The sequence below is a fragment of the Megalobrama amblycephala genome, linkage group LG12 (assembly GCF_018812025.1).
Source record: "Megalobrama amblycephala isolate DHTTF-2021 linkage group LG12, ASM1881202v1, whole genome shotgun sequence".
Classification (NCBI taxonomy): domain Eukaryota; kingdom Metazoa; phylum Chordata; class Actinopteri; order Cypriniformes; family Xenocyprididae; genus Megalobrama; species Megalobrama amblycephala.
Window position 1 is genome coordinate 21,860,223 of NC_063055.1, and position 27,157 is coordinate 21,887,379.

Below are 27,157 nucleotides of genomic sequence, written 5' to 3' on the forward strand. Positions count from 1 at the left end.
ATAATAAGTATACTTGAGGAGTATTATAATAATGTGTGCACAGTTTTGACATCAATATCATAGCGAGTACAGTTTTTGCAGCTAGTCCGATGTTGTTTAGTTTAGATTGCTAAAATAGGAAGATTGACATCTGGTCAGTGATAACTGCAATTCTTTATGTTTAGTGTATATTTATTCAAAACTGTCTTTGATATACTGCAAACTTTTAGTCACTTATTTTTCTTTCATCTAAATGTGGTGTTTTGAACAATTTTATTCGGATTTTGGTAGACTTATTTATTAGACTTATTAGTGTTAATAAACACTAATTTATTAATTTATGATAAATACATAAAAAATATACATTTTATTTTGTTATACAATTATCAAAAATGGGATAGGTGAAAGACAAAACTCCAATTAAAAATAACCAAATAAATAAATAAAAATAAAGCATCATTTGTCACTTTCAGGCCTTGGTTAGTCTGACAAAAATAATTCACCTTTAATAAATCACTGACTCACACATAACGACTTCTTGCATTTAAGCACACTGATATTTTGAAGAGAGCTGATGATCAAACAACCTGCCATGACAACTTAATGAGCTCAACTTCTGATGAAAAGCCTTCTTTTCTTGCCCCGCTATTATGTGGATTTTTTTTTTTTTTTTTTGGAGAGGAAAAAAAGCAAAAACAGATTCATTTCACTCCCTTCGCCTTATCCCTCACTCACACAGAAATATTTTTCATCAATATCATTTTAAACAAAGCAGCCCAGGGTGCAGAAACACGATTGGCTTGCTGTCTTGTTAGGATAAGCTCTCTCTCTTCGTTTCAAAACCATTCAGGGCGTGAGATGCAAAAGAAACAGTTCAAAACCACACCTCCATACACACAGAGGTAGAGATGAGGAGAAGGAAAGAAAGAGGGAAAGTTTTTTTGTGGTGTCTGAGGACGTGCAGGACCACACACAGAGAGCTTTAAGACAGGAGGGCTCTGCACTCTCTCTCCTCCCACAGGGGAACTGTTTACTTTCCACACAAAAGTGTCACTGCACGCTGTGCAATCTCACATAAACACAAGTAAATACATGCCTGAACTCAGCCGTTTGCATTAGAGCCATCTAAATCACCTCTCATACACGACCACGCGTACACGCACACGAAAGCTAAACAAAGATACCCCTGACAGATATATCGACGAAAACGAGTACACAAATCTACTAAAAAAACAGATGATGTACACATAAGATTGCCATCGCCCAATCGAGTCTCGCAGGCAAAACTAACAACTCGAATCCAACTCAAATAATGTCTGTGCTAGTAATGGCTATACTGATTAAAGATTTAGTAAAAAAGTACTGTGGCAGTACCATGGAAAAGTGATGGTATCAGATGATAATATCATGGTATTTTGAAAAACTAAAAGTATGTGTAAAAGTATGAAGTATAAAAAAAGACTACAGTATGCCAGCATAGACCAAATCATGAACAAATGATCTGGTTCTTTTAATGAATTGTTCAGAAATACTTTTAATCAATTTTTTTTAAATCATTTTAACAAATCTTTTAATATATATAGTTAAAAAATATTTTAAAAAATGTTTACATATTAAAACATATTATAGAGTATAATATAATATAATATTATAAAATATTCACTGACAAATCGCTTGAGACTTACTGATATAAAAATCATAATTAAACTTATTTGGAGTACTTCTTGTGTACAATGCACATTTTTTAATATAAGCCTATTTTTAATATAAGCCTAAAATGTGTTAATGTCAATATTGATAAGGATTGTATGAATTTTGAATAATATCAGTCTTTAAATGCAACATATTTAAAGTGTACCTAAAGCATACTTGCAATATATCCTTAGTTGGACCTCAGCAATACTCCCCAATAATCCCCAAAATTAAAGTGCATTGAGTCCAAAATTAGTTGACTTTAGCAGACTTTAAGTATAACAGTTTAGTATACAAAAAGTACAATTGCAGGGTATTTTTATTAAGTACATAAATATGTAAATGTATTTGTAATATACTAAGCATGAAACAAATGTATTTCAAATACATTTTAGTAAATGTATTTTTCACTAAGGTATTATATGAAAAAAATATGTAATGTTTATTAAATAAATATTAATATTTATTCCATGGTATTTATTTATTACTTCAAATTATGTTATAGAATACAATGGTATGAACATGGTGCCATATCTCCCAAAAAAACAAACAAACGAACAAACAATAGTAGTACAATGGTACAATTTTGTTTCTCAGTGAAACTTTTTATCAAGAAACTTCTTTAGTCACACATTGTTCAGTGGCCCTCAGCAGATCAAAGTGTGCCAGTGTTTTTGAAGTTACATCACAGGCCAGGGCAGGTACACACACATTCCTTTATGTAAGTGATAACATGAGGGTACGCTCTGATATACCCCCTTCCTCCTGATAACATACTAGCTCCCTCATTTCTGAACGGACGGCCTTTTCTTGACACTATCTTTGGATGTGTAGTCACTTTGTTTCTGAGGGTCTATCACAGGAGAAAACGGTTGTTGTTTAGTAGTGTTCCCTGTTTTTCAGGATGTGTGGAATGAGATAACACACCTCGAATGGAATCCTCTTGTTCTGGCCAGTCTCGCTGAAAGCATGAGCCAGGAGAAAGACATCGTCCACCCCTACACCAAGGGCCAGGAACGGCAACACCTTTACACACATGAAAACAAAAAAGTGTGCTACGTGTAAAGTACGCAGTTAGTACTGTAACATCTCGGGGCCGGTTCACACAGAACACAACAATTTTAATGCAAAAGAGGCTGGAGTGCCACATTTTTAGAATGCCGTGTCGTGCGCGAGACGCTGCAAAAGATGCGAGCGCAATGGTTAAAGATGTTCGTCAAGCATGTTTATATTGAAAAACAAAGGAAAAATAGCAAAGTGTTTTGTGTGAACAGCCCCTTAGTTTGCTCATGTTCATGCGATGTACCTGTGTGGTAGCGGCGTTAAAGGAGATGCCCAAAAGCGAGCAGAGTCCCAGTCCAGCGGCGACAGAAAGAGTGACCAGCAACACTCCGGCCAGCCCGACCGCCCCCTGAGACTTGGCGCAGTCCCACCGCAGCATGGTCAGACACGCATAGGCAAGCTGCACACAGATAACACAGCTATAGCGTTAATCTGACATTATCACGTTACCGCAGTGTCGTTCTCATGAGTGCGGTCACGGCACAGCAGGGTCAGGCATGCACTGGCAAGCTGCATGTAACATAACACTAGGCCTATACACACCAAGTCTGAATTTACAACATGAAAAACGTTCATGACAAGATTATTAAATGAACAAATGCATGTCGATATATTGTAATGATCAGTCGATCATTTGATTCTTAGCCAAGGTCAATTTTTTATAACATCTTTTGCCTTTTGACACTTTGACTGAACAGAAAATTATGTACAATTATGTACAGTGTCTGTAAATGTAGATTCAAACTCTCAGCGACTGCATAAGCAGCACAACGTGTGCAGTAACCTGCTTGGCAATGGCGCCGACCAGTTGATTAATTGGTATTTTAAAGAATTCCTGTACAATTTCTGCCTGTTTCAGGCTCATCTGACCATGACTGTACCAGTTTCTTTGGTGGCATTTACATTAAAACAACTAGATGGAGTTGCAACATAATGGAAAAGAATACAGGGGTCTCGAGATGCATTTTTAAAGGCCCACTGAAGTGTCTTGGAACTTGCAGCATTATTCAACGTGTTGATGTAATTTCAACCGAAAGAAGACAGGACGGGACATATCAACCTTAAGGCTAACATATTCATACTAAAAGCTAAAAAACTTTAATTTCTGTAATAATCACTCTTTTTGAAAGTATGCTAAATAGTACTTTTATTTCACATAACAGAAACACGGCACGCTCAAAGAACAGAGCAAGATGCGATACAATGTCCAAATATGTTCGTCTAAAAGTGAATGGCTATAGCAGTGATTAAAAGGGGATGAAATTAATAAATCCAACTTTTGTTTTGCAAGACGTTTTTTACCATATAAACAAATCTAACAGATGCATGCTGTTAGCATGCTAATTAAATCACTGTGTTTCTCAGATTTGGTGTCAATTTTTTTTTTTCATGATCAATGTTTTGTATTTTTGTGTTATTTAGTCACTCCAGTTTTGTGTGAATGGACCTTAAAATGACGTTAACATCGAAATGAGGCATTTTCCAGGGTTATACAAATACTCGGATGAGTCCTTAGTTTAAAATGTGTAAAGCAGAGTGTAGTGAATGAGGTTGTGCTTTAACTTGAACATAAAAGGAGAGGAAGTCTAGATAAAACTAAAGCTCTTCAGACAGAACTGGAGACGTGTGAGTGAGTTTACCATTAAGAGGTAGCCACTGGCGATACGGATCACGCTGACATCAGAGAAGGACTTAAGGATGTCTTCCAGGGTGGTGGTGGTGAACGTGAGAACTTTCTGAGACGAATTTACCGTCACACTCTGCTGGACGGCCTGAGGACACACAGGACGGAAGGAAGGGAAAAAATGTTGTTTACCTTCAATTCATTTAAACCATCACTATCATTTTCTCACTGCTCATCTTTTCTTTGTTTTATCTTGTCCCTCTGGCAAACGAAGCTAATTAAATAACATGGAAATCACAGTCCCACAAATGTTTCAACAGCACAATTATCCAAGAAATGAATATCACAGCCCCACCCCCTAAACCACACACACTCACATCCACAAACGCACACATGTTCCGCCCTGTACACACACGCACTAAAAGGAAACCCTATGCCAAGCGAAGGTCAGGGCTGACAAAACAGAGACCAGATGATGTCACACACAAGCCACCAATGGGACGGCAGCTGTGAAAGAGATTGTGCGCTGAGCGGGTTAATGTGTTCCAGACAGTCGTGTCAAACACACACACACAGATACCACACACATGCTAAAACACACACACACACACACACACACACACAGACACACAAGTGCTGGGGCCACCGTACCAAGAGGGGTTTATTCTGCAATGGACACCCACACTAGCAAAAACTGGCTGTTGTAATGCAGTCATTCCATATTAAATGAACAAATCTCTTATTAAAGCATGCTATAATGATTTGTAAATGTTAGTTAATGCATTAGATATCATGAACTTAAAATGAATACTTTGACAGCATTTAATGTTGCATAATGTTAGTTTTAAGTACATATAACATGTTAGACAAGTAAGAAGTTAACAATTATAAGTTGTTAATGTGAATTTATTATAAACAAGGGCTGTCAATAGATTAAACTTTTATGATGCTTAATGTTTACGATAAGTATGCGATTAATCGTGATTAATCGCACAAAAAAAGTGTGATTAATCGTATACTTATTGTGGAATAAAGCATACATTATTTATCTTGTTTAATATATTTATAAGCGTTTTCATTTTAGACATGTCAAGTTGCGATACTGAACAGAACCACATGGAGATGCCAAAAAAAAAAAAGTGTGGAATCAATGTGCATACTGAAATGTGTCTGTGCATAAATTCAATGTGCAATCAGTGCATCAAGAGCGCACATACACAGTTTATTGGCACATCAATAATAAGGGACTTATTTGAACAATAGCAGCAGAAACATTGTGAACAGCAAAATTGCCACTTTTGCTAAAACGCTCCAGAAAACGAGAATGCAGCAAATACAATTATTTTTGTCTGTCATACAGATAACTCAGACTGTTTAACTAAACCAGTTTTGTGACAAGTTAACATGTGGAACCTTTAGACATTTTGTTTTTTCCTTCCATACATTTAGCATTATTAATCAGCATATTAAGAGCATTTCATAATAAACAATGTTTTAATTATTTAGAGATGGCAAGGGAAGACAAAAATTTTTTTTTGAAATTACTAGTTAACACTGTTTTGTGCTCATGATGAGAGTTTTGATTATCAGATTATGTAAGTTGGTTGTTTTTAGTAGTTTATTACTTTGAGCAAAATATAAAAATGGTCCATAATTTTCTTAAAGGTGCCCTAGAATCAGAATTTGAATTTACCTCGGCATAGTTGAATAACAAGAGTTCAGTACATGGAAAAGACATACATTGAGTTTCAAACCCCATTGTTTCCTCCTTCATATGTAAATCTCATTTGTTTAAAAGACTTCCGGAAAACACTCGGATCTCAACATAACACCGACTGTTACGTAACAGTCGGGATCATTAATATGTATGACCCCAATATTTGCATAATGCCAGCCCATTCGACGCATTAGACAAGGAAAGGCAGTATTAACGGCTGGATCTGTGCACAGACAAGGTAAGTAAGCAAGAACAACAGCGAAAAATGGCAGATGGAGCAATAATAACTGACATGATCCATGATATCATGATATTTTTAGTGATATTTGTAAATTGTCTTTCTAAATGTTTCATTAGCATGTTGCTAATATACTGTTAAATGAGGTTAAAGTTACCATCATTTCTTACTGTATTCACGGAGACGAGAGTCGTTGCTATTTTCATTTTTAAACACTTGCAGTCTGTATAATGCATTAACATAACTTCATTCTTTATAAATGTCTCCAACAGTGTGTAATGTTAGCTTTAGCCACAGAGCATAGCCTCAAACTCACACAGAATCAAACGTAACCATCTAAATAAATACTTTACTCACATAATTCGAAGCATGCATACAGCATGCATGACGAACATCTTGTAAAGATCCATTTGAGGGTTATATTAGCTGTGTGAACTTTGTTTATGTGATGTATAGTCGAGAGCTCGTGGGGCAGAGAGAGCGCATCTCTTAAAGGGGCGGCGCGCTGAAAAAATCAGTGCATAGTTAATGATGCCCCAAAATAGGCAGCTAAAAAAATTTATAAAAAAAAAATCTATGGGGTATTTTGAGCTGAAACTTCACAGACACATTCAGGGGACACCTTGGACTTATATTACATCTTGTAAAAAAACAATCTAGGGCACCTTTAAGAGGTAAGAGGTGTACCCCCAATATGTTTAGACTATACAACAATTCTATATAAGACAACAGTGGATTGAACATCATTTTTTTTAATGTTAAAATGTATGTTTTTAATGTAACCTTCTCCCTTTACACACTTTGGTCAGTTCAACAATAGTTTATGCAATTGTATATTGTTCATTTGAAAGAATCAAACGTGCAGTTTTGTGTCTGTCCTTGTATTGTTCAACTGGTCGAGCTTGATATGGGATTTAGAAAGTAATTCGTAATAAGTAATCCAATACTTTTTAGAGAGAGTAATTAGTACAGTAGTCTAATTACACTGTTGAAGATGTAATTAGTAGCTAGTAATTAATTACTTTTTTAGAGTAACTTACCCAACACTGTGTAGGTGTCTAAATGTAAAATAATAATAATAATAATAATAGCCTGATAAAAAAAAAAAGCCTGTTACCTTTTTATATTCATATCCAGTTGGGAGAAATATTTACTTTTTTTTTTTGGTAAATATTGGTAAAAATTTCTTACACATCACTGCTTTGACTCTCAGGGACTCTTTAGGGTTTTTTTCTTTTACAAAGTACTATGGCTACCCCAATGGAAATGTATAAATGTTCCAAAAAAACTGTCTGGACCTCCAATGGGAAAGAAATATAGAGACCGGACCTCTTGGAACTTTAGTTGAATACCCCTGTTCTAGAAGATGTTTTCAATGTCATAACATAACGCATCAAATACATGTGAAGAGTTCAGTGTGCACATTTCTACAGTGTCCCATCGTGACCTGTCCTGACCTTACAGATGTGCCCCGTTTTTCCAAGTTCACACTTAACCTGAGCGTTTAAAGTATGAAGAAGGAAAAAAAGGAAGTCTATGCCTTTGAAGGACTGCACTTAAACACAGCTGGGTCCTAACCTCAAGAGACACAGCGCCTTTGGAATGTATGCATTACTTATGACTAAAGATGAATGCCTTCACACTGCATGAGTGCATGTATGTGAGAGTATGTTCCAGGAAACACAAAGTTGGACTGGAGGAATGAATCGCCATGGGCCCCCTAAACGGTTCACAACAAGATCCAGTTTTAGACTAAGTAAAACCTGATGAAAGAATGAATCACTAAAAATACTACAGCAGAAACAATCACTGTAAATGTCTCCACTGAAGTAGACTGCAGTCTGGACATCAACAGAGCATCTTTACATCCGTTCTGCGAGATGATCCGCAGTAAGAGATGTGCATGTACCTCAGAGTATCTCCTCTGCCAGGCCTCTAATATGGCAGCTGCTTTGTCCTCGTTCCAGTTGATGTGCGAAACTTCGTCGTAGCCCTTCAAGTGCTCGTACATCTGCTTTGGGGTCATGAGTTGGAACATGGTCTGAAGAGCCTGTGCACTTTGAGGAAGAGTGAAGAGAGAACAAAATGTTAAGCTGAATGTATGGTATAAACTGACCAAGTGTTTAATTACTAAAAAATGTTGGTGTCACTAAACATTCAGCACACAACTTTGTAGTGCATTATCCTTGATGCAACGCGTGGGCCCGATTTCCAAAAAAAACATATGATAGGCGTTTTTCTTTCCAAACAGTTGAATGATTGGAGAATCTCATTGGTCTGAATCATGAACTGAATCAACTCGAATGACTCAGTGAACCACAGTTTATAATGTCCAACTGAATGACTCACTCGCTCAGTGAACCACAGTTTATAATGTCCAACTCGAAACAATCCAATACGTACTTTTGGAAAGCAATATCAAAAATTCTAATTTGTAAGGTTATTTTAGAGTTTTGTTATTATAAATGTTTTAATAATAATAAAAAAAAAAATGTTAACTTTAACGTTACTGGTTATTATTTAGCATGCTGTTAATCTCAATTTCTTGGGGGGGAAAAATCCTACAGCAGAGCAAACATATACTTGACCTTGTCTGTCACTTCTTAAGGATAATAAAACCTTAAAAAGAAGCACTAACATGCTGAAATAAAGCGGTCTGTCACTTTGCTCCACAGACGAGCTCAGACTTCTCCAACTGTAGAGTACAGACTCCCTCAAGTGGACTGTCAACATGCTATTGTTCAATGAACACTTCTTGAAAGAAAAAAACCCTCGACTTTCTCTTTTCAGCAAACCACAACGGAGTGAAAAGATTCCTAGAAATCGTAGTGGACGATTCCAGAGCCACTTGAGAATATTTTCCGCCACCACCACTGTTGTGAATTAACTTTTCTGGGACTTACGACAACGTTCTTTCATAATGTGGATGCTGAATTCTGTCCCCACTCAGGCCTAAAGAGGTCTGGAGGGGGAAAAAACACGTTTCGCTCAAGGAGTAAAAGGTGTGGGCTTCCTTCAGTCTGTGGGAATGAATACTAATATGAAGTTTACTAATGATTACAATCTGCCAAGAAACAAAAAACAAACCTCACACTGTACATGTGAGAGGAAAAGACAAAGTGATCTTTTTTCCACTGCTATGCAAGTCCCAAAATTGGTCTGCTAACAAATTTTTTAACACACTTTTCACACTTTCTTTTTTCCTTCTGCACACCTCTATGGTTTTCACAATCGTTTCTCCCCTTTACAATTAAAATACATTAAGATTAATCAATTTCTTTAAATGCCATCAGTGTTTAAAGCCCAAAGTGTTCTCTTACCTCAGAAGTTTGCCGCTGTCATTCTTCTTGGTCCCACCTACGATAAGCTCCTCCTGCCAGTGCATGTACTTTTTGGAAAGCCCATAGCAGCCACCAGTCAGAACACGAGCCACGTCAAAAGGCTTAAGATGATGACAGATAATAAATCAGAGACACGCTCAAGATGCAAAACAACTTTGCTTTAATTACGAATCTTTAGCTGTAGCCTATGACTGGGAAAACAGAAAACAGACATCCAACATTGATTTTCAGCTATTGCTCTGAACTCACCCGTGTCATGTTCTTGTTGGGAGCGGACAATGGACAGTCAGGGTCTGCGGGATTCAGGCAGGGGCGGTCCATGTAGCCATGGCCCACATCTGCTTTGACCAGCATCTCCTCCCAGATGTCCACCGAATACTTCAGCATCTTCAGCTCAGCAATGAATCCCATCGGATCAAAGTTGGTCCACTGCACTGGGGGTTTGCCACTGTGTGAAAAAAAAAAGAAAAAGAAAACATTTTATTGATGTGGACCTAAGGGAGCATTCACACTCATATTATGGTACTCTCACATTACAGCCTTAAAGTGTGTTAGATGAAGTGCAACGGAATTGAATAGAAGGCGGGGTTATAGACACAGTAAGGCCGTGTGTCCACCAAAGCGTTTTTTCCAGCGGCTAGCGTACTTTGGAGTGCTGCGTTTTTTAATGCCAGGAGCGTAATGAGGCGCTGAGCTTCTTTTTCATGCTGAAGTGCTGAACGATCTGCGTTTTGTACCGGTCACCACGAGCTGAAGAGTGTTCAACTTTGAGTAAAACGCTGTGCTCATCACTGTCACTTTTTAGCCAGCCGTCCAATCAGATTGGAGGAGGGGCGGGACAAATACAACACCGACCAGGTGTCACAACATTCTTGCTGTACAACATCATCAAGAAGCAGAGAAAGGAACAAAATGGATGAGAAATTAATATTGCTGGTCTCTGAACATACACAGCAAGTATTCTACTACATTGCGTCGTCATTTTTAGTCTGAAACAAATTTTCTGTGAAATCAGTTACAAGTAACAGTGCCGCGGATGTTTCGTATCATAGCAACAAAGCATCTCAACTGAAAAAAACGCTGCGCTGCTGAAGCACTCTCAAGCTGGCTAAAAACGCTTTGGTTGGCACACGGCCTAACTCCCATAGACAGTTGCTAATTAATGTCTTTATTTAACAAGAATTCATTCATTAAACTGACCAAAAAGTGAGAGTAAAGTATTAATTTCTTTCAAAATAAAAAAAATATCTTACTGACCCCAATCTTTTAACCCTGCTTATGTGATGTTGGACGTGCTTAAAGTGGTATGGCATAACTATGGGGAGCGGAAGAAGGATGACTGGATGGAATTCCGAAGGTTTAGGGATTGATGGACGCTGCACGTCACAGTGGTGGCAGCACAAATGTAGTTGGGATTGGATTTCAGCCTGCCTCCATAATAACAGCTTTGAGAAAATGGAATCAATCCGCTCATCTGATCTTTATCCCCTCTAATTATACTGCCGTGCCGGGTGATCCCGCTCAGGGCCTGGCATCTCCCCACAACTAACAGCCCAACGCAGCAGTTTCACAAACCTCCCATACTTTGCTTGCCATTTCGTCTCAGTTGATTTTTTCAAGACCCTCCTTCTCTTGCTGTGTCTTCACCCGGACTCCCGTCCCGCCCGTACGTTTGACTCTATCCTCAGACGGCCTTCCTCGGACCGAGTTCACCCTCCCACTTTCCATCACCCATCCACTTCCACCGCTCCGCTGACTGACTCTCTAAGCCTCCCTCTGTCAAACCAGCTCCGCCTTTCTGTCCCTGCACCATCTTTCTCTCATTTCTCCCTCTTGCTTTCAATCTTTCCTTTTTTCTGTATGTGTTTCCTTCTGCTCGCCCCTCTGTCTTTCTCTTCTGGCAGGCCTGCAGTGGTTCAGACCACATTGTATGTGCCTAACCAGGCTTGAGTCATTATTCCAAGTCCCCCAACCAGAACACAGTAAAATCCTTATTTACATCCATGATGGAGGGAAAGAGGGAGGAGGGTAGAAAAACTTTTGCAGACTTGGTGGTTGTCTACTGAGTGTAACTGTTGCAAGAAGCCATTAGCAGCAGAAGCGTGAGGCCTCGAGCAGTTCAACATCACAATGAAGTCCTTTAGAAAACACCACTAGAGTCTGTGAAGCACCACTTAGGCTGTCATGCGATTCAAAATATAGTGATTAATTTAATCATTTTTTTAAAATATTCTTTATGCAACATCACTATGTGCTATTCTATTTCATGCAAAAATATAGATTATATAATTCTCAAACTGAATCAAACTGGAAATGCAATCATAGAACTTGATTCAAAAACAAAAAAAATCTTTCCTGCACTTCATGGACTTAATCTTACAAGCATATTGCAAATAGTTTTTGATGATTCTATGGTCTGCACATTAGTTTTCATATACATTTCTATGAATTATTGCATTTAACTTAGTATTGTCAAAAGTACTGACTTCAATACCAAGTCGATACTGACATTTTTTGAGTGCTGTTGAGCGCTGTTGAGAGGATTCGTAAACACCTCTGATTGGCCATTGTGTTCACGTGCTCATTACATATGTCTGTGATTGGCTACAATGAAATATGTTGTAAAAAGACATCAGTGATCTTCACAGAGCGCTTACACAGATACACAAGGAGCGTTTGAAAGCAGGCATCTATCAGTGGACCGGTCCGCTAAAGCAGGCATCTATCAGTGGACCGGTCCGCTGACAGACGCTTGCTTTCGAACACTCCGGCTCCTGCTTTCAAAACGCTTTCAAACGCTCCTGTGCGTGATTCATTATAGTCAATCACAGACATACATGTTGAGCGCGTGAACACAATGGCCAATCAGAGGTGTTTAACGAATCCACTCAACAGTGCTCAAAGCATCACATTTTTAAAATTTCAGTATCGGCTTGGTATCGAAGTCGGTACTTTTGACAACACTAATTTAACTTGTAGGTGTTATCTGACTTGTTGAGCTTCTCTGATTATTAAATTTCACCATACAAAGAGTGCAAATGACTACTCTCATTAAACGTCCTGTTTAGGTTTGATTTATAAATAAATTAACCGTAAAGAGGTAATTTATCAAATAAACATAGTAAAATCCACTTTTAAACACCTCTCTTGATAGGACTGGAAAACCTTTTCCTTTAAATTTAGTTTGCTTGTTTATTGGTTTTTAACATGGCTCTATTCACAGGAAGGATATGTCAGTGAAGTGTTTACTTTATGAAAATGGCCTTTTTGGCAAATCAACTTGATTTCAAGAGTCAGACGGGACAGACTCAAATATTACAAGCTCCAAGCAAATACAGAAAGGTGTGTGTAACTTACGGGAGGTAGACCGTTCCTGAATGTAGCTTAGCACCTTCCCAGAAGCAGTCCAGAGGAGTGATGATCAGACATGGGTGCAGTTTCTCTATAATCTGAAAAGGTACATGTGCTATTACTGTCACAAGCCTTTAGGTCCTCCTCTGAAGTTCAAATATTTCTACTAAAATGTCATTTTAAAAAGATATTGTAAACATTCTTCCTTACCTGGTCCACAAAATTGGTTTCTGTAATAAGTTCTCCTGATTTGTAGCATAAATGTTCCAATGTCCATTGCCTGAAAATTCAACAGTGGAAATTAGATATACTGCAATTTTTTTAACTACTATGAATGAAAGTAAAAAGAACATTTGAAAGAAATGGTGATCGGTTATAAGACTTTATACACATTGGAAAATATACACTTTTAAAAAAATTTCCCTAGAATCTAAATAAAAAAGTCCATGGACGTATTGTGCGTAAACTACCCAATAAAAAAATAACTGTACAGAGGCTGTTGTGCCATTACCTGTTGTACATGTAAACGTGCACTCTGCTGGCCTTTATGGCAGAGTCGAGGTGCTGCTTTAGCGCCTCTACGGTCAGAATGTTAGCACCTTCCTGTCGTGGCGTCTGTATCATGAGCTGAGGACTAAACATGGCCTCCTCTCCGATCTTCTGCCGTGTGTACTTGAGTTCCTGATTCACCCTGCCACCCACTAGGAAATAAAGATAAAAAGTGATGGAAAAGACGATTTTCTGATGAGGCTCTACATCCTTTTAGTACTATTATTTATAATTCTAGGAGCATGAAAATCATTTCACAGCTCAATGCGTCAGAAACTAATTAAACGTAATGTTACGCTGCTTTTTTGTTGTTGTTGTTTTTACACATTTCCGTCCACCCCCAAGTGACCAAACCCCCACAATTGGTCCAAATTTATTAGTAAATTAGTATGTAAATGTATTTTAGGTCAAACATGACAAAGTAATGATGTGGAGTTAAGCTGCTATCATGTGCTATCGGAAATTTGATAATTCCCACTTCTGAAGTCGTGATTACGAGCTCATCACATTCAAGTTGCAAAATTGGAGGGCGTTCATGTTACATTCTTACCTAGGAAACTTGTATACAATAATTCCGAGAGCACGTGAAGGCAGCATTAGAGTCAGATGCTAATTCGGATAGATTTAGTTAATTCAGTGAAATATCAATCAAATTGATTAAAATAATTAAAAACACTGACTCTGAGTCATTCGTTTATGACATTGGTTGTACAGTATGTTTTTGAATGTAACCAGTGAAGTATTTTCTCTCCATTATTTCCCAGTACAGTCTTTTTAGCTCATCACATTCAATTCATCAAGCTGACAACTCAAATGTGACATGGATTTATATGTTTAATACTTCAATTTAATCATTTATTTACTTGTTTATAAACTTATTACATCAGCAAGCAGTTGGAAAACCCACAAGAATCAGAGAAGCATGATAAAAAAGTCACTTTGCATTCTTCAGTGACAATATAACTTTTCATACATAACATAACTTTCACATAACTTTCACTGCCGTCACACAGGGTCAAGCACAGTCTCACTGTAATCAATCATATCCTTCAGCCTCGATGAAAGGAAAAGCTAACACATGTACAGGCTCCCATCTGTCCTGTTAACTTGACTTCAAAATGCCTTTTAGTATACCCTTTAACACCTGCAGTCTTCTTCACAGCCTTCAAATCCAGGCTTATGAATTATGAGTGTGTGCGCAAGTGCTTTTACGTGCGCACACGTGTGTGTAAGCGCCTTGGCTTCTTTATTGCATTGGGGCAGTGGAGTCGCTGTGTGGCACACCTAAGCTCCACACAGGAACAGCAAGCCCTCACAGCTACAAAAGCAGCCTTTCAAAGCGTCCTGCTGAACACCGTCCAAGTCCGCCTCTCAAAGCTGTCGATTCTTCACGCGCTCTCTACCTGACCTCCGAAAATAGAAGACTTCTCCATTTCCAGGATCAAGCACCCTAGAGAAGCAGGCAACACGGTTCACAAGGACTTCACAGTTACTCTGAACCAGGTAGTAATGCAGTCTCAGACAGGTAATCTGTCAATTCCTCTTAACGTAATCAAGCAAATCAACCACTGGTGTGATGTGTTTTGGACGGCAGGTTGCGTGATTCTGAAGCTCTTCTGAGATGTTGAAGCAGGGAGGAGGGTTCATTTATCGTCAACTATCATACTTTTAAGTAATGAAGGTAAATTCAACCATATTTAACAGACTTTTTCTGCCAGAGAAGATATTCTGAAGGCCAGCTTTTTGCTTGTGCATTACAAGGGCACAGTCAATTGACATGCGATGTTGCATTACTTTTTGCAGAATCAAAAAAGAAGCAATACTGTTACCTTCAAATGTATGTGCAATTAAAATGGACATGGTAGCTAACAATAAAGATGTCAACACTTTAACTAAATTCAACTAGCTAAGAAAGATTCCCCTGAAACTGTTGACACACCATGAGAGTAGCTCAACGGACCATAAAAGATGCAAATTTGTGATCATTTAATTCTATGGTTAGCACTGTTTTTAATAGAAGGAAAACAAATCTGCAAATAATTTATATTCGAGGGTCCTTGGCATCAAAAACTCCAGGGATAGTGTACGTTTTGAGTTTTTAAAGTTCAAATACACAAAAAAGCTAGAGTATAAAGGATATTAGATAATTTAATGAGACAATACTCATCGTTCTGCAGTACGATACCCACTGATAGCCTGCTGTTTTGAAACGCTCAGAGTTTGTGTAAGCACTCTGTGAAGAGCGTCAATGGTTATTATTTATGTTTTTTGCAACATTGAGCTTTGTAGCCAATCACAGACATATCTGTTGAGTGTGTGAACACAATGGCCAATTGGATGCATAATTAAAGTTAGTCATAAAAAGCTCAACACAGCTGAGTTTTTGTTCAGAGTTCTGCACACTCGTGAATCCTTTCATTATAACCAATGAAGTACAAACACAATATCAATAAGAGATTTATTACACAGCATAGACAGCTTCATTGATTATAATGTGAGTTTTTGCAAGAGTGCAGCTTTGCGTACCTCGAGTTATAATTGACAGTTTCAGTGCTTGCTTTCTGTATAGGTTATTGTGAGAGCCGTGGGAATGGAGCGAGGACGGTGGTGCGAGTGTTAATGAGTGTCACCTGCGTGCCACACCGGTCTCGAGTCTCACAGAGGAGCTCTGGAAGGATAAAAGAAGTGACGACAATGAAGGATGACAGAAGACCAGACCTGGACTTTATGTTGTTGTTTTATTATGTTTATATGCGGTAGGTGTCCGTGAGGGGCTGCCACTTTACTTTTGTTTTGTACTTTATGTTTATTTTATTATTAAAGTTATGTTGAATGTCCGCCTGTTCCCTCCTTATCATTTCATGAATATTTCATAATGAGCTAATATTACAAACTGTTTCTTTTCATTTATTTAATTTATTATGGATTTATTGTCAGTACTGGGCTTGCAGTTCACATGGGTAGGGTTCACTTTGTACTGTGTGTGTGGATGGTCTCGTTCATCCACCACCACCAAAGACCATTTTTGACCCATGAAAAACCCTGGACATGGACAAAGAAAAATGAAGTCAGAATCATATGTTAGTGATTACCAATGTTTTTCTTAAGAAGTTACACTAGCAGGTTTTAAACCAAGTCCTCTCCCACCTAGCGTGTGGCAACAAGACTTAGGCTCTTCACAATTTTTCCACACTCCGAACATATGTGAGAATGGTCTCAATTTCACGCAGCATAAGCAAGCATAAAACAACAAAAAATAAAACAAATCTGCAACCAATTCAACTCTTTTTGACTGTTTTGTTCCCCTCAAAACCACTAAAACTTCAAAAAAAAAAAAAAAAAAAAAAAAAAAAAAACCAGAAAACTATCATGCCTGGTAACTAAAGCAAAAAAAAAAAAAAAAATGTATTTTTCTCATTAACCTACTCCAGCTCTGGGGGAAGGGCTGTGTAAAGCAATCTGTAACAACTTATAAGCTCTAATCCAATTTAACAATGGTTTTCAATTCACGAGACAGACATACGTTGAATATTTTCAAACCGTTGTAATTGTATTAAAGTTGAAAATAGCCATGATTTCTTTCTAAGGGCAGACCACCCTGCCAGTGAAAAAGGCTGAGAAGGAGGGAAATGTCTAGAAGCATTCATTAGAAAGCAATGGATTTCTTTTTTCCTGGGCCCAAATGTACATCTGATCTTGTTTTGGGGGATTGTTTATAATATTCCTTATTAATTGCAGCTTCAAGCAAGCCTGAGCTTTACTTCAACATGATTATTGGGACCAGGTTGATTACATCCCAAACAAGCTTAGCATGTTCCTGATTTTGAGGCTCTGGGAACACCAACATGTTTTGGGGATGAAACAACCTCAGACGTCAGCTTTCAATCAGAAAAGTCTCCACTCTGGTTTACCACGAACTGGGTCACCTTCATGTCATGAATGGTTCCTCTGATGTACGTACTACAGAGGCAACAGGAAGGAACTAGAACAATGGATGTCGCTCACTTCACAGAGAAAGACTTCGATATTGCTGGAAACGTCATATTATGACCTGAACTCTGGAGAATTCAACACCCCTCCTGAGACGCACAGGTTCTGGGGTCACAAATGGCCTTGCCTCAGGTGTGAAATTAACACCAAAAGAAAATGTGAACGAGAAAGAATGACAGAGAACAAGAGATGAATTCATTCAAACATGACTGCAGGTGTGTTTTAAGGTCTTTCAAAAAACAGCATAATTGCCTAATCCTATGGATCAAATCTTGAGAAATAAGCCCATGAACTGCATCGACATGGACAGGTGTATACATTCTTGGCGGATTAAGGGCATTTTCACACCTGGCTCATTTGAAGCATTTGTTTTGGAACCTGATGCGTTTTCTCTCTAAGTTCGGTCCATTTAGGCCAGGGGTGTCCATACTCAGTCCTGAAAGGCCACTGTCCTGCAGAGTTTAGCTCCAACTTACCACAACACACCTGCCTGGAAGTTTCCTGTATGCCTAAAAACCTTGATTAGCTGGTTCAGTTGTGTTTAATTGGGGTTAGAGCTAAACTCTGCAGGACAGTGGCCCTCCAGGAGCAAGATTGGACACCCCTGGTTTAGGCATATATGAACATGGCAATCATGCTCGGATTTGCACCAAAACAATTGCTCCAAGATCACCTGAACGAGGTGGTCTTGACCTGATTGAAAACAAACTCTGGGGTGGTTCAGTTGAGGTGAGAAAGCAATCTGACCCAACGGTCCAAGCGGTATCATAATTTATAATGGGAAATGTGTTATAAAAAGAGCAGTGTCTAATTCTGTGAGTGAGCACATCAGTTATCTTAAAATGCACATTACTTCATCTTAAAATGTTGTGTAATTGCCCTTCTTGTGAACACAAAATTTTCTAGATCCCAATATTGAACAATATCGACTGCTGCAGATTCATTTATGTGTTGATAGTGTTGCCACAGAAACGCAAATCGGAGTCTTTGGCCGTGAACAGCTCCGAGTAGAATCCACCTTGTAATCACAGTAATTACGACAAAGCATGAACGCTATGCTTTAACCAGTTATTAAATACACTAAAACAGGGGTCATCAACTATATTTGTCCAAGGGCCAGAATTTTTCTCTGCAGACACTGTAAGGGCCAGATACTCGTAATATAAAATAAAATTCGAATTGTATCCTAATATGTTATTATTTGATATACTAATTCTAATTCCAAATTTCTTTTATTTTTTACATATTACCTGTACTGCAGCAAGCCACCAGGGGGCGATAGCGATATTTTAGGCTTCATATTTGTGAGGCTGTCAAGCTGTCCATCACTGTCACGCAATTGTGCGCTAATCCCAGGCAAGGAAAATTTTGACATTTGTGAAAAAATGAGCACGTGAAACAATAAAAGATGTTCAATGAGAGAACGTGTTTATCGTCATTCTTGACTGAAGGCAGGCTATGGCACAAGCTACTTTTCAGAAGGGTTTTTTTTTTCGTTAGATTTAAAAATAAATAAATATGGAACGGACCCGAATATTCAAATATTCGTTCGGTGGGTTGGTATTCGATTTGAAAATTTGACATTCGAATATTTTTTTATTTTTATTTTTTGCACACCTGGTATCCCCCGCGAAACGGTTCTCATTCCCCCTTGAATAAGGCCGGCGACACACTGGCTGCGTGAGCGTCTCAGCTGCGTGGCGTGTCCGTTTTTATTTCGGCTCCCATATTTAACAGGTTGGAGTTTGCACACTGAGACACGCGTCTCAGGCGTGCTCGAGCCACGCGGAAAACGCGTGCATGCCAGAAATAGAACCGACGCGTGTTCCAGCAACGGGAGTGTTCAGAACAGCGGAGTTTGTATGGACCGAAGTGCATGTCTGAGCTTGTGTTTTGTTGCTTTGACATTGTGGAAAATACAATAATAGAAACAAAATGTATTAGCATTTTTACTCGTTATTATCAATCTAAATTAATCTCGTTTTTAATTTAACTTAATTTCGTTTTTCTTTATTTAAATTTCATTTTTCTTTATTTAAATTTCGTTTTTTCTTTATTTAAATTTCGTTTTTGTTTATATAAATTTCGTTTTTTCTTTATTTAAATTTCGTTTTTTCTTTATTTAAATTTTGTTTTTCTTTATTTAAATCTACCCTTACTGTGCCAATTTGTTAGTCAGAAAAATATTAGACTACCTTAAAAGTATTGCTTAATTTAACAGACCTGTGTGTGTGCGTTTTATATCACTAGTGCAGTGTCCGTTCTCGGAGCATAAGCCCTGCCCGCGTGAGGTGCGCCGCTTCCCGCTCGCGCTGTTCTGACTGTAGTTTACTAAAAGTTTATTCATTCTGAATGTGTCGCATCTCGTGTGTCCATCTATATTGCACCAAATGCGACACTGCACTCCCTTGTGAAGTCGATTGGATGAACGGTTCTCGAAATAATAAAAATGCAAACGGATACAGACACAGATTCCTGCCTTTATTAGAGAGAAAAATATGTTCAGCCCCTCTCTCCGAAGAGTCGATGTTCATTACTACCGAAGCTTCGAAGCTCAAAAAATGGTATTCGGACCAGCCCTAAACTTTTTTCCTCTTACAAGGCTATTCCTGAATTCAGTATTATTCTGGGGGCCGGATGGAAATCTCTGGCGGGCCGGATTTGGCCCGCGGGCCGCCAGTTGACGTTGCATGCACTAAAATGTGCAGCAGCTGAGACGCCTATAATCAAATCAGATAATCAATTTCGCTAACTAATATGTAGCTACTTTAGACAGCAGAAAGGAAAACCATCCATATTCGTCTAACCCACAGGTATGTAAGGGGTGCAGGAGGGCAGCCAGAGAATCTGGTGTGCATGTCAGTGTGTGTTGGTGCCTCCGCTGGGCCCATTCAGTTTGTTGCATAACATTAACCCTTGAACCTCCCTTTCACGAACAGGGGGAGCTGCCATTGGAAGGACTCTCCCATTGCCCCGAGTTTTCAAGCGGCGCATTACCATTCTCGCCATTCAGCTGCAGAGTGGCTTTTGAGTGGCCCGTTTTTGAGGGGTGTGAGGGGTTTGGTACAAAAGAAACATCCCACCCACACCCCCCCTCCACCACAGCCAAAACCACTGCACCCAACCCCTTCAAGATCATGACATAACTCCACACTACTGCAAGCTCCCCTACCGCCCACCACTTCATCCCGCCGACTACGCCAATCACGCGGCTGGAGGGCCAGGAGGAATGGTTGCTGGGGTCGCTGCATGATGGGATGGTGTGGCTTATGGCAGCTTTTTTAGATGGGGTGGGGTGGGGGGGTGGGGGGCTGTGTGTGGCAATGCCGGCACAGGGAGGCACTTTTTATGACTGTGTTGCGGGCGGGATTAGCTGGATTAGACTCCAACTCAGAGAGACCCCCTGTGGTCGCACGGAAGTTTCTGCACAGGGTCATAGCGGCATGAACTCTTTCCCTCGTACAACCCGCACAAATCCAGGCACAAACCGTAGCGCACCACAAACGGCTCTGTCACCGATGCACCGGTTTTGACATGCCACTGACTGCCGGGCTCACATCTGAACCAGAAAGCTGCCTTTAAAGTCTTTATTACATTTCGTTTGGCTGAAGAAAAATAACATTGCCACTTCTACACGTCAATTTTAATAGCGATGCAAATAGGTAGCATATACGCAAATAGAGCAAAGCCCTGTAGTGGCTCATTACACTGACCTTCACCATGCACTTATCCGCCTTTCGCAGAGGAGATACGAAGGGTGGGAAAGAGGGAAAGTGAAAATGAGAGAAAAAGAAAAAGTGAGGGAGAGAGAGAGAGTCCCTGACCCGCAGCTGTAGCACAATGCCCCCAAGCAGTCTGTTCGACCCCTGACACAAATTTTACACCGCAGCTGCCATTTACTCCACACTGCATTACCATATGTATGGCCAGCTCTCCTCTAATTATGCTAATCACCTGTCCAGATCTGCTCCACGAAAAATGGATGTATTTAGCAGTCCGCTGCCTACAAATACAGCTTACTGCAATCCAGAGATGTACATTCAGAGGGGCCTGAATGGGTAGATTTTTCCACGTTGCTGGCTTCATTCAAGTCCCTTGCTTTAAGAAAAAACTATTCAAATGAACTGGATCGCACTGCAACAAAAAGCATGGGGAAAAGTGCGTGTGTGGGTTTGTGCACACTCGAGGTTGGGGGGGTGGATCAGTGTGCACACCTACCCAAATATTCGGTGAGCTCCAGCAAAATAAGATATCACTGGGACATTTCCAGTTAGCAAGGGTTTTAAAATAAATATCGCTTGTTATTACATGACTCTCTGGAATACTGGTGTCTGATTGGCTGATTACAGGTGTCTGCAGTAAAAAATTGATATAAAATCTGATAATCTAAGGTTGATAACATTATAATTTAAACTCAAATCAATATAATAAAATACAAAAAGCTGCAACAGATGCACTAATCACTTCTATTACGGTTTTACATTCACATGCAAAACAATTTAAATCAACCTAAAAACACTATACCAAGATTACAATTTCATTCTTAGATGCTGATAAAACAAAAGAGTGAACACTTCTTGCAGGTAAACCAAGCTTTAAAGGCATGTTTTAAACTTTCAATTCTCACTACAAGTTTACTAAACAGTTCCCAGAGAACTCGAAAGAAACCGGTCTAGATGTAGGCTGAACTTCATACCATCTTTGCCCATAGGTATGAAGCATTAACCGAAGCAGCAGATTGCAGAAAAACGGCCATTCTAGCCAAAACACAAATAACACTTCAGCTACTACGCTCCCCTCCCCCACTCGCTCTCTTTCGCTGAAATCCTCCGCCCCTCGGCCACAGAGAGATGGAGGGTGGAGAGGGGGAGGGCCAGACCACCCGGCATCCATGGCAGGACTCAGTGTTTACATTGCTGCGCTTCACTCTGTAATACATCTGGCATCCCAGGGATGGACTCCCAAGTGAAGGGGGAGGAGGGGGGTGTCAGTGTGAGGAGCAGAGAACGGGAGGGGGACTGAAGTGCAGTGAAAGCTTTTGGAAGAAAAGAGAGGGGAAAGGGAGTAGTAGAGAGCGAGAGACAGAGAGAGCATGAGTCTTTTCCGTCAATTCGGTGTCTCTGTTTTTTGAATAACACGGAGTGGAGGTATGCAGAATATAAACACAGGAATTGGAGGGCTGTCAGGATGCCGGTTGTGGATGGGAGTTGCTCAATTCATATCTGTCTTCCACACACTTGCGTCAGTTTTAAAACTGTTGAGGTTGCCGCTGAAGAAATCATGATTTATAGACAGTGTAAAATACGAACATCAAACGTGCATTAGAGAACTGCAAACAGTTTTAAATTTTGTTGTGTACCTTGTAGTGCACCATTTGTGCTATATGAATTGCACCTCAAATTGTGTGGAAAGTTTAGAAGAGGTGCACTTTTACATTTCAAAGTGATCAGCCTTCACTTGGTGGAGAAAATGGGCAAAAATCCCATAGTTGCAAAGGACCTGAGCCAAATAGGCACAGTCAAGTGCAAAAATACGATAATCAGATATGTTAAGGAACTTGTTGCATTTTAAACTGCTTTGTCATGTAAGTTGTCCTGCACTGTTTGTGCTACTGACATGAATAGGCCCCTCAAACTGTGTTAATTAGACAACGCAGTTTTGCTTTTCTAAGCAATTACAACTTTCACCTGGTGAAGAAAACAGGCAAAAATCTCAGTTACATTTGAGAACAGAGCCATTTCTCCAGACCAGAATATCACAGTATCCACCAAGCAACCGCAGAGCAACACCCTGGCTTGCACAGAACATAAATATCCAGTCCATCTAAATGTAATTTATATTAGCCATCACAGTTGTTTGTTACATAGTTAGATCATTAATTACATTGTATAAATAATTAGCAGAAATGTCCTGAGTAATACAATCAGGGCAGGCACAAGGAGCCCATTCTCCAAACATGAGTAAAGTGGTTCAATCTTCAAACCAGCTACAACCTCAAAGCCCTCAGCGCTCCACATACATCCCTTACAGTTCAGCCATGTGTGTCCAAGCCTTCCAGAGTACATCTAAACAGGGAGAATTCCACTAAATCCCGATCTCTTCACCACAATGCGGGAAGGCCACATTCTTCAGCCACTTCCTTTATATTAAAAGAGAACTTCTTCCTAACATGCACTGCAGGTTATATACTCCTCCAAACTGCTAACTCTTAATCGTCAAATTTTCACTGGACAACCAGGGGAGATTTGTCAATATGTCCACACCTGTTGAATGTAAAGGCATTCTTAGCCTACACTTCATGTCCAAGGAAAGAACTTCAGGAGTAAATATCTGAAAAGAGATGACTCATTTCACGAAACACTGAAAAACTTGATAAAGTTAACATAATAAAACTCTTTAAACGAGAATTAAATAAACCAAAGTTACATGTCTTCCATGATACCCAGATTTACTGCACATTGATCACTTATCTAATAAATTTACACTGCCCCCTGCTGGGTGTAAAAAACATCTTGCTGGTTAAATTAATCATTAAATGCCTTTAAATTGATCAAGCTCCTCTTCCACAGGAGGGCTAGCGTAGTAAACCTTCTCTCATCATCGTTGGCGTTAGCTGGAACCCCTCACTCTGCACCCGGGTCATGTAGCCAGTATCAGATGAGCTTTTAAATAGCGGAGTCTCTACTCAATGACCTCAGGTCCTAAGGGACAGGGCCTTGTGGCCCTGAGCCTCATGCTACTCCTCCTACCCCCCGCACGAGAGAATGGGACAACCCAAACCCTGATATTTCAATGATTTCACTGCAAGAGCAGTCCTTCTCGAAATTGGCCAGGAGGGGAAGGCATACAGGAAGGCGAATGTTTACGTGAAACTGTTTTAATTAAGTTCAGGCGGTGCTGGTATTTTCTTTAAAAAACTTGGAGCCTGTGATTTTGAAAAGCAAAAAAGATGGCTACTCATTTCGTCTGCAACTTTTTAAAGAAAAAATATTATAAAATATATATTACACACTTAAATATTTTTTCTCTCTTTCTGCACAAAATCTGACCTGAAGTATTAAGCTAGACGTCCACAAGTCTCCACAACATTAGTGTCCAAAACATCAAAGCTACATTCATATCAGATCAGTGAGAGGATACAGCCAGTGAATCGAAAAGCTATGACAACATTATCTACATCAATCATGTAACGCTGAAAATCTGAAGAGCAACCAAACAAATTATAATGGTTGGAGCGTAGCAGCCCTCAATGGCAAGTGATGAAAGCCAACATGAGATCACACTGAATCCCATTCAAGCTGAACTTAAGGGAGAGTAGGAGACACAGCTTCAACGAAGGGTCATTTGGAGGTCGCTAGCAAAAGTCTGTTCCAAACGAAACATAAACATGCATCCTAATGGACGCTGGGCCGACATCTCCCAGCGCAGAACCTGGCCAACCAGAACTAATCTATCCCTCAGCTGTGGAGTTTAATCTAAACAAACAGGTCTCAATGTTACTGCATCTGGAAGCTGTCATGTGCTTCGACATGGGAACAACTGAGGTGTGAGTGAGTGTGTGTCCAGCAACTGACTGTCATACTTCATCTGCAAACCTCCTGCACTTCTTGGAAAGGAAATATGGAAGTGAGCAACAAAGATAAAACTGCAGAGAGGATAAAGCTCTGGGTTAGCAAGGTGTTTGTGATAAGGCTCACAGTTGATTTAACAAAAATGACTTTAACGTTGAGAATATTACTAAGTCTGTGTAAAGGCGATTCAGAGATTTGTTTCTAAACACATTATAAATGTTAGAAATGTATTGCCGAAAACACATTACAAAGACTGTGAACTATGAACTGAATTGTGGAGAATTGTGGAGGACACAGACTCCACTAAAGTATTTACTTAAAATATTTAGCTGTACTGCAAACATTTTTCTATACCTGAGGGATAGACTGAGGTTTAAGGATCTAGGTTGCTACTCCAAAAGGTTCCAAGATGAGTCCCATGTAGGATTGACCAAAAATGTCTCAGAGATCCTGCACCTGCTCCATTACCATAGTAGCCACTAACTAAAAGCAATCACTTAAAGGGATAGTTCACCCCAAAATGAAAATTCTGTCATCATTTACTGCCCCTCAAGTTGTTCCAAACCTGTATAAATGTCTTTGTTCTGCTGTACACAAAGGAAGATATTTGGAAGAATGTTTGTAACCAAACAGATATCGCCCCTTATTGACTGCCATAGTATTTTTTTTTCCTACTATGGTAGTCAATGGGGGGGCGAGATCTGCTTGGTTACAAACATTCTTCAAAATATCTTCTTTTGTGTACAGCAGAATAAAGAAACTCATACAAATTTAGAACAACTTGAGGGGAAGTAAATGATGACAGAATTCATTTTTGGGAAAAAAAAATCCCTTTAAGCTGATCCAGGGGAACTGGAAGTGTAATATAAGTTGCACTGGACGGTATGAGGGAAGAACGAAACACTAACTTGGTCAAGGTATTTATCTGACAAAATTATTAGGCAAAAAAGGCACACTATAGCTACAGGTTTTATTTTACTATGCAAAAAAAAATGCATTAAAAAACAGCTCAAAGGAAACAGCATACATTGACTTAGCAACATAATTAGTTAACAGTGTTGGGGAAAGTTACTATTAAAAGTAATGAGTTACAATATTGCGTTACTCCCTAAAAATAAACAATTGCGTTACTTAGTTACTTTTTATGTCAAGTAACGCGTTACGTTACATTTGCGTTACTTTTTCTTACCTGGGCTTGACTTGCCTCTTTGTTTTTTAATTAAAAAAAAAAATGTAAATGTAAAAAATGTTTTGCAAATGCAAAGGCCCTGCTTGTGGATCACTGAAGGTCAGCAGCAAAGTTATAAATAAAGTGAGATTAAATACATAAAGTATATTTGTATTAACATATTTGATTACAACATTTCACTGTTTTTATTCATTTTGAGGAATGCTGAATGTTTTTGTGCAAGTGAAATGAGTAAATGAATGTTCACATTTAGTCTAGAACTACAATAACCATCATGTTTACACAGCGCACCTAACGCCTCTGTACTTACTTGTGATTTCTCTCAACATGGGGACAGGAGAGGTGTCAGTCAATAAATGGGAAAATTTGAAAAAAGTAATCTGATTACATAACTTCCATTACTTGTAATGCGTTACCCCCAACACTGGCTATTAATATTTTGTAATTTGTTGGTTCTCTTGCTTTTGCATGTGTTCATAATTTCTTTGTATGACAGCCTGGCCAAAAATTGTGTCCACACAATTTGGCATGTTCCATTGCATTATCACAAAGAAAACTCAACCTAGAATCAAATACGAGCAAAAGTGGAGTTGTGAACAATTTTTGCTATTTTTAGTTACAATTTAAAGTCATAAAGTGGCAATCAGACGTCCAGACCTCCAAGGGAGGCAGTGCCTCTCAAAAGAATTGATAAAAAAATTACAGTATAAAAACAATATATCATATATTATACTAAATATGAGATCAATTAGTGTAAAAATCACTCATTTCTATAAAGTAATGTTGATTCTCGAGGGCTAACTGAAAAATACTGGTAAAAAGTCACATGACAAGACATAACTTACTATGATCAG

General features: G+C 39.0%; 1 protein-coding gene across 2 annotated transcripts in view; it reads right to left on the minus strand.

Annotated features, from left to right (window-relative positions):
* ptch1 (patched 1) overlaps positions 1-27,157 on the minus strand; it is a 66,077-nt gene that overhangs the window by 34,888 nt on the left and 4,032 nt on the right. For both annotated transcript variants that reach the window (XM_048209662.1, XM_048209663.1), the window contains exons 3-11: positions 13,516-13,705; positions 13,215-13,284; positions 13,011-13,102; positions 9,903-10,101; positions 9,633-9,754; positions 8,222-8,369; positions 4,374-4,505; positions 2,978-3,133; positions 2,599-2,697 (exon numbers count right to left, since the gene is read on the minus strand). In XM_048209662.1, the coding sequence (XP_048065619.1) occupies positions 2,599-2,697; positions 2,978-3,133; positions 4,374-4,505; positions 8,222-8,369; positions 9,633-9,754; positions 9,903-10,101; positions 13,011-13,102; positions 13,215-13,284; positions 13,516-13,705 (1,208 nt within the window). The remainder of the gene's footprint in view (positions 1-2,598; positions 2,698-2,977; positions 3,134-4,373; positions 4,506-8,221; positions 8,370-9,632; positions 9,755-9,902; positions 10,102-13,010; positions 13,103-13,214; positions 13,285-13,515; positions 13,706-27,157) is intronic.